The following is an 8,684-nucleotide window of genomic DNA, read 5'->3' on the forward strand; positions in this document are numbered from 1 at the left end:
GAGTGGGGCGGGAGGGCTGTTGCTGGTTTTTACTATAAGCCATATTTATAAAAGCTAAACATAGCATATGAAATACTTTTATAAAGAAGAAAAATGAGCCTGACCAGGCGGTGGCGCAGTAGACAGAGCGTCGGACTGGGATGCCGAGGACCCAGGTTCAAGACCCCGAGGTCGCCAGCTTGAGCACGGGCTCATCTGGTTTGAGCAAAACTCACCAGCTTGTACCCAAGGTTGCTGGCTTGAGCAAGGGGTTACTTGGTCTGCTGAAGTCCCGCAGTCAAGGCACATATGAGAAAGTAATCAACGAACAATTAAGGTGTCGCAACAAAAACTGATGATTGATGCTTCTCTTCTCTCTCCATTCCTGTCTATCCCTATCTATCCCTCTCTCTGACTCTCTCTGTCTCTGTAAAAATAAATAAATAAATACATACATAAATAAATAAATAAATAAATGATATTAATTCTTTAAAAAAAAAAGAAAAATGAATTTTAGAAAGTCTGAGTTGACATATTCTGTTTATTTTTTCTTAATTCTTTAATTCATTTCTACCCCCAAGTTGGAAGAAGAATCCTGAGTTTAAAAACAAAACACCGGGATGGAAACAAGCATTGGTGCTGAGCATTCACTCATTAGCTACTTGTAGCTTTCCAAGAACTTTGGTCCCTCCAACCTCCGCATGGAAACAGTAAAAGGCTGTATTCCATTACGATTTATTGGTCAGTGGTCATCTCTGAGAAGACGCGTGTCCGGGGAGACCTTTAGACCAAAGAGAAGATGGTCATTTTATTCCTTCTGCACCTGTAAGATTTTCATCCTCTAAACAGTGGTTCCTAACCCCTGGGCAGTGGACTGGTACCAGTCCGTGGGCCATTTGGTACCGGTCCGCAGAGAAAGAATAAATAACTTACATTATTTCCGTTTTATTTATATTTAAGTCTGAATGATGTTTTATTTTTTAAAAAAACAACCAGATTCCCTCTGCTACATCCATCTAAGACTCACTCTTGATGCTTGTCTCGTAAGTTCGACAATTATATTTAAAAATACCACAGTTTTTACGCCAGTCGCATAATTTTATTTTGTGCATTTATTCGTCCCACCCTAAAGGCTGGTCCATGAAAGTATTTTCTGACATTAAACCGGTCTGTGGCCCAAAAATGGTTGGGGACCACTGCTCTAGAAGACCCGAATTAAAGTGCAAGTTGCTGAGAAAGAAGTGATCTTATCTCTGTGGAATAAAATCCAGATTTTATCATTCTTTTTTGCTAGAACTAGTAAGAATGGGCCACGGATATGGGGTAACAAAGGATGGTGAGGGGGCTGTGGTTAGTCAAAAGGGGAGCCAGTACACACGAAAATAATAGATTTCAATATTATTACTTGGGGGTTGAAACAGCTTAACCAAGACTACAAAACCAATTTTCAGTTTTTAAAATCAGCAAGCAATGTGCAGAGCATACATTCACATCCCAACTCCTGTCCCCAACAACCCTGTCCTTGATGTTCACCCCATCCTCTGTTTGATGATGAGGCAGAGGTATCATGCTACCATAACAAGAAGGTGTCTTAAGACCAAAACAATGATGCAGGCAACCCCGTAGAGTATAACAGAATTTATTATAGGGAATTTTACGTACAAGGATGTAGGATCGGAGCGGAGTGATGACCCAGCAGTCTGCACGGACTCTTCTCCTCTAACAGACTCCTGTTACAGCTCTGTTTTTATAGTGTAACTCGACTACTAATGACTGACAAGACAGAAAGACAAAGAACGCAATATATGCTAGGAGTCATACTTCCTGGTTGTCTTGTGATAGATGATCGTTTATTATAGATACTCTCACCATTTGATATTTATATTTATCTCCGTTGTCATGCCATTCACTCTTACAACAATATTTAAGGCTACATTGTGTAAGTTTAAGAAACACAGAAATCATGCTTGCTAATGACAGTCGGTTGGTTAAAGGTCACAACATGAAAACTTAAAAGATGGAAGAAATCCAGGACACAAAGATAAAATTAGTTTTGCTCACATCTACATCTATACACTGTCCCTAACTCTGCCATCTCTGACTCCCCCTACTCCCCTCCTAAGATGTATGCTATACCTGATCTCAGCACCCTGCTGGGCACTGAGCTCCTCCCTGAGATGAACCCTATCCCTGACCTTCACCAGATATCTAACCATTACCTTATCTACCGATTGAATTATCCAGTCTTTGATGGTTTTTTTTTGTTGTTGTTTTTTGTATTTTTCTGAAGCTGGAAACGGGGAGAGACAGTCAGACAGACTCCCGCATGCGCCCGACCGGGATCCACCCGGCACGCCCACCAGGGGCGACACTCTGCCCGCCAGGGGGCGATGCTCTGCCCCTCCGGGGCGTCGCTTTGCCGCGACCAGAGCCACTCTAGCGCCTGGGGCAGAGGCCAAGGAGCCATCCCCAGCGCCCGGGACATCTTTGCTCCAATGGAGCCTTGGCTGCGGGAGGGGAAGAGAGAGACAGAGAGGAAGGAGGGGGATGGGGAGGGGGTGGAGAAGCAGATGGGCGCTTCTCCTATGTGCCCTGGCCGGGAATCGAACCCGGGTCCCCCGCACACCAGGCCGACGCTCTACCGCTGAGCCAACCGGCCAGGGCCAGTCTTTGATGTTTTGATACACTGTTATTTACATACCAACATCCTGGCATTATTACAGATCCAAAATCTAAATCATTTATGTCTTGAGCTATACCCAGAGAATTACACAGTGCATTAATAAATCTTACTGAACAATGGTGCACTTGTCTGAAGAGAGTTTTGACTCCATTCCTCTCCTATGGAAACCTTTTCAAGTTATCTTATTGCTCTTTGATTCCCACTTCCCAGGTTACAAATGAGGCTAAGCATCTTTTCAGATGTGTATTAGTCATTGGCATCTTCCCAGACCCATTATGGATCCTTACTAACTTACTGAAGGCCCTGATGGAGTTCTCTTTGGGATGGAGGAAGATGAGCATTGGGGGACACAGTAGGATAAGTGGGAAGGAGATTAGGGGAGGGAAAAAGAGGAAAAGAAGCTTCCCAGGCTCAGTTCCCAGCCCTCCTACCTAGATTCTTTCTGCATTTTTCTGTCTTCCCTCCTTAATAAGATTCATCTCTTAGGGCTTGAACCTCTAACTCCTTCCTCAACAACCTATTTGGAGAGTCTCAAACTGGACAGGTATAGAAGCACCTTAAACCAGGCCCTTGGAAGGCATCTTAAACAATGCTCCAGAGAGGATGGTGACCCTACCAGTGATGGTTTTTTGTTCCAGCCATGAACTGGACTAAATAACCTTGCCTACTGTTGTGGCTACTAACTCATCCCAGCCACTCACTCTATTTTTGACACCCCTCCCTGAGACTCACCACACCCCACATTCATCCCATCTTAGTCTTCCCTCCATATCTGGTCTCAAAGCCATCCTGAAACTCCCTATATTTCACATCTTTGCCAGCCTTTCCCTATTTCTGGATCTCTACCTATGCTCTTACCCTCCACCTTATCCCATGCTGTCACGCCATCCTTAACTGTCCCTTCATCACTCTCGGACTCTAACCTCATGCCCTGGAACCCAACCCCAACCTTGATCTAAATCCTATTCCTGAACTTCACTCCATTCCCAACTCCAAACCAAATGAAGCTTTCCCCATGTTTTCTTCTAGGAATTTAACAATGTTAGCTCTTACATTTTGGTCTTCAATCTATTTTGAGTTCATTCTTGGGTATGGTACCAGGTAAAAGACTGTCAGTTTGAGCCAAATTGTCAGCCATTGCCAGGAAGCAAAATCTCAACAGATTGAGAAAAGGCTCCAAAAAATGGCAGTTTCACCACTAACTTTATACATCAGAATCAAAGGGGAAAACATCAGAGGGCTACCTAAAACCTGCTGGTGATATGTTAGGGAGGTGGGAGAAAGCAAAGGAGGGATCTTTGGGATTGGATAAAAAGTAAAATGTATAGACACATATTTTTTTTCATAGGCGGGTATAAAATAGGTAACAGTTAACATGATAATAACAATGAGAGGGTTTGTGGTCTCTGCTCTGGTAGGGTGGTTGTACACTGAGGGGGCAGGAAAAGAAAATTACTCTTACATTTTAACAATATGTTATCATCAGGTACATTATTGTAGATGCAAAAAGATGACAGGCTCAATTAAGGTAAGCATTGACCTTTGTTAGAGAAAAATACCGCCCTAGGACATGACTACCCACCACGAATTGCTTTTAGTTAGGATGTTTTAATTTCAGACCATCCTATGAGGTTACTTTAGGTCTCTGAGTCTGTAAGTTCACCATGCAGGCCTCCCCTGAGCTGGTCAGGTTCTGCATGGGGCCCCTTTTTCGTCCACAAGACCAATTTCACTTCTGTGCATATGGATTTCTAGTTTTCTCAGCATCAGTTGTTGAAAGACTATCCTTTCCCCCACTGAATAGTCTTGGCACTGTTGTTGAAAACCATTTGCACATTTATGCTTAGGTTTATTTCTGGGCGGTTTATTCTCAGGTTCTTTTTATCCTTTGGCTCCGTCAGCCTAAGTATGTTAGGCTTTTTGCTTCATTGTCACAAAATTGCTGCTTCTACACCACACATAATATCCTATAATCATATGCAAAGACAAGACCCAATATGGTATGTCTCTCTTTTATTAAATCAGGAATATTTCCCAGTAGTGCCCTAGCCCTAGCAGACTTCCTCTTAAGCAATGGTGTACTGAAAACCAGTTTGTACCGTCCTGTGAAAACAGATTATTACATTTTCTAGACTTCTGTGAGCTGCTTGTGAAACACCACCACCCTTGAAATTGCCATGGTGGGAGCATATATAACATGGAACCTGGCAAACGCTACTAATCAGAACTTCTTTCCCTAGGAGATTGGTTTATCAGCACACTCTTGCCTGTAAGTCTTCCTGGTCAGAACAGGAAGAGATGGCCACGCCCAGCTTAAGGGACTCATAGAAGTAAGTATCTGCCATGTTCAGCCTCCATCAGGGAAGCAGACTTTGCTGGCAAGCAAAGAAAGGGAGAGTTGGGGAAGCAGCTTTGGTGTTTGCCACTAATGGCTCCCAAGAGCGGGAACTTTTTTTTTTTTCCAATTTTTAAATAAAAGCATTTATTCAATAATCCGAAGCTGGAAACGGGGAGAGACAGCCAGACAGACTCCCGCATGCGCCCGACCGGGATCCACCTGGCATGCCCACCAGGGGTGATGCTCTGCCCACCAGGGGGCAATGCTCTGCCCCTCCGGGGCGTCGCTCTGCCATGACCAGAGCCACTCTAGCGCCTGGGGCAGAGGCCAAGGAGCCATCCCCAGCGCCCGGGCCATCTTTGCTCCAATGGAGCCTTGGCTGCGGGAGGGGAAGAGAGAGAGAGGAAGGAGGGGGTGGGGGTGGGGAAGCAAATGGGCGCTTCTCCTATGTTCCCTGGCTGGGAATTGAACCCAGGTCCCCCACACGCCAGGCCGACGCTCTACCGCTGAGCCAACCAGCCAGGGCCGAGCGGGAACTTTTTGTAGTCACTTAAAAGGAAGCCTTTGAAATGTCTCAGAGGACAGCGTGTATGGGCTCAGTATAGGATGGACAGCACTCTAGCAGCTGATGTAGTAGTTACAGTAAGGGGTGGGACACCAGGGCAGGCTTTCTAAATCATACAGTGGGGCCTGGTAAGGCCTCAGCAAGCTCATGTGACCACAGTGAAGAGTTATCTTGTCACAGAGACTGTGAATAGCCAGTAGACATGAGGCTTGAGTGCTGATGGGAGGGGAGGAGCCCTGTGAGGCTGAAACAGGGGGAGGGGGCTTAGAAGGTAGTGGAAGTGTTCCCAGATGAAGAGCCAACAAAGGAGGGCTTGCCGTCCTTGGCCAAGAACTCCTTGCTGATCAGGCCATGGATTGCCATGATCTTGAGGAGTCCGTGGCGAAACTTCTGGCCAATGAAGGCGTAGATGAAGGGATTGAGGCAGCTGTGGAAGAAGCCCAGAACCTCGGTGGCATTCAGCGCCCGGTCAATGTCGTTTCGGCGGTCACAGCTCTCCTCAATTACACCGAGCCTCATGAGGGTGTCTGCCATCAGGACCAAGTTGTAGGGCAACCAGCAGAGCAGGAAGACCAGCACAACAGCAAAGATGACCCGCATGGCCCGGTGCTTCTGCCCCATGTGGGCCTGAAACAGCGTGCGCAGGGTGAGTCCATAGCAGAACAGCATGACCAGCAGCGGCAGGAGGAAGCCAAAGGTCTGGGGCAGGACTCGCATCACTATGCGCCATTTTGTTGTATTGGCACCCATGTCCTCGTAGCAGACTGGGCTAGAACCATGAGACTTTACTACACTGCGGGTGAGAAAGACGGGCAGGGACAGGATCAGGGATAGGGCCCAGATGCCTAAGCATATGAACTTGACCCAATGCCGCTTCTGAGTCAGTGTGCGTGTGGCGTGAACAATGGCCAGGTAGCGATCCACGCTAATGCAGGCCAACAGTAGAATACCACTGTAGAAGTTGACTTCCTTCAAGAGTGAGACCACCTTGCACAGAGGTGTGCCAAAGATCCAGCCCTTTGCCTTGGAGACAGCCCAGATAGGCAAGGTCAGGGCAAAGAGCAGGTCAGCCATAGCCAAGTTCAGCAGGTAGATGTCAGTGACAGAGCGGCTGACCCGGCTGTACAAGACCACCAGCATCACCAGGGAGTTTCCCAGCAGGCTCAGCAGGAAGACCAGGGCATAGATGACAACCACAGCAACCTTGTTGAGTTTAGCAGTGTCTACGGGACAAGGGGTATAAGCAGTTCCTGTGGGTGGTGTGCCAGTGAGGTTGTCCAAGTAATCCCAATACCACCCGTCAGTATCATTCCATATAGTGAAACTGATGACATCCATGATTTGATCTAGTGGAAAGATGAGGAAAAAAATTGTGATTTATAACTCAGATGTAAGTAAGTCACTTTTATCAAAGCTGTAAGAACAGTTACTGAGACATCTTTCACTCCTCTGCTGCTTTGCCTCCATCTTGGACTTCTTTAGAGGCCAGTGTCACCTGGCAGTGTGGTCAACCCTCCATAACTGCGAGACCTGGCCTGCGTGTGGAATGAGGTGAATCACAAGGGGAAAACCTTGGCCATTGGCCAACCCTACAACTGCCTTCTCTCTACCTATAATTCCACCTCTGTCCTCTCTTTCACCTCTTCGTCCGCAGCCACATCCGTGCACTCAGAGGGAGGACCAGGTTGCTTGTGGCCATTCGGGAGAGGCCAGCATTAAGCAAAATGGAAGGAAGCGAACCTGTTCCTGGATATCCCTTTCTATGTTATTTCTCCTCCTATGTTGTTTCTCATTTTGTTTAACCTTCTTAAAAATCTACGGAGGGAAAGAAATGAAAACAACAAAGCATTAAAGTGCATTTTAAGCCTTCCCTCCAAAGAGGCAATAGATGTCTGGTTGTCTTTCTAAAGGAAATGTAAGCTTTTGAGAGAAGTCCCCATCTCAGTCCCTGAAATTACCTCCTAAACATCCACAGAACATTCAACAGATTTCATATATTGTTTTTAATTGTGAAACACTCTGTTGAAGTAAAATCTTACCGGAAGCCCAACATGTAAAACAGATCAAACTTCATCCGCTGGGGAGGGAAGGTGTGCTGCTCTCTCTACTCAGACAGCTGCTAAGCAGGTTCCCAGACCCCCAGGACTAATCTGAGAACATTCTGAAAACCTTTGGAAAGTTACCAAGACTGGAAATAAGGATACCCTGAATCTAGTCCTGATTCTATTCTGATATTATCGTTAATATGGTGTATGACCTTGAGGGGATCCTTGTACCTCTCTAGATTTCATTTTTCTCATCTGCAGATTGGGGGAGATAAAGCAGACAACCCCCTGAGTTTTTTCCAGACCTGAGGGTCTATAAGTTCATTTGGATCACACATTTTAGCACTTTCTCTCCTGCCAGTACTGCAGTTTCACAGAAAGGGCAAAGCAATAAACATCAAGTTGAGGAGACATGTAAAAAGAGGTAAGAAGGCTGGAGCCTCCTTGTCACCAACGACAGCCACGATTAGGTCAGAACTGAATACACGGTGACAAGGGAAGAGGTGGAAAGCCAACAGAGCTGAAATTGTCAGGTCCCAGAGAAATAGATGCATTTTCCATTAATACAGTCAAACCAAGTCCCCCCACCCCAAAGAAAGTCCTGGCCACCAGAGGTGGCGTCCTACCTGAGGCACCAACTGTAAGAGCCTGAAGCTCAGCAACCCGAACGACTTAACAGTTAGAGGGAACTTGGTGAATAAAGGGAAACAGGGAAGCCACGTCACAGCCTCCTCGTTGAGCCCTGCCCATGTCCACATTTAGAGAACAGATTGAGACAAGGGATCATAGCCCCGTCAGAGACTGGCAGGGTCCGAATGCCCAAGCGCGGTGCCAGGCATGAAGATGGAGTTAAAAGCTATTATCTGAATTCTCGCCTCTATGGATGTCTATTTTTATTCTCTTCCTTTTCTAGCATTTATTTCCATTTGTTTATTCCTTACATTGCCTAGCAGACTGCCTTGGAAAGCCTCCCACCAGCCTGACACAAATAAAGGGAGAAGGATTTGACTTTTCCCAATAGAGACTTCAGAGGGAGTCCACTGAGGAAGGCTTGCGGGAGTCCTCCACTTAGGA

General features: G+C 46.2%; 1 protein-coding gene across 1 annotated transcript; it reads right to left on the reverse strand.

The window, feature by feature from the left end:
* Positions 1-5,614: 5,614 nt before the first annotated feature.
* Positions 5,615-8,261, reverse strand: LOC136378483 (C-X-C chemokine receptor type 2-like). The gene is made up of 2 exons (XM_066345463.1): positions 8,237-8,261; positions 5,615-6,911 (listed from the first exon to the last, which is right to left on the reverse strand). Exon 2 carries the CDS (start codon positions 6,901-6,903, stop codon positions 5,830-5,832), a length of 1,074 nt encoding a protein of 357 aa, XP_066201560.1. The 5' UTR covers positions 6,904-6,911; positions 8,237-8,261; the 3' UTR covers positions 5,615-5,829.
* Between the last annotated feature and the right edge of the window lie 423 nt (positions 8,262-8,684).

The sequence above is a fragment of the Saccopteryx leptura genome, chromosome 7, assembly GCF_036850995.1.
Source record: "Saccopteryx leptura isolate mSacLep1 chromosome 7, mSacLep1_pri_phased_curated, whole genome shotgun sequence".
Taxonomy (NCBI): domain Eukaryota; kingdom Metazoa; phylum Chordata; class Mammalia; order Chiroptera; family Emballonuridae; genus Saccopteryx; species Saccopteryx leptura.

What these genes read in the sequence shown, in the direction of transcription:
- LOC136378483 (XM_066345463.1), bottom strand. Translation starts at nt 6,903, where the DNA reads ATGGATGTCATCAGTTTCACTATATGGAATGATACTGACGGGTGGTAT.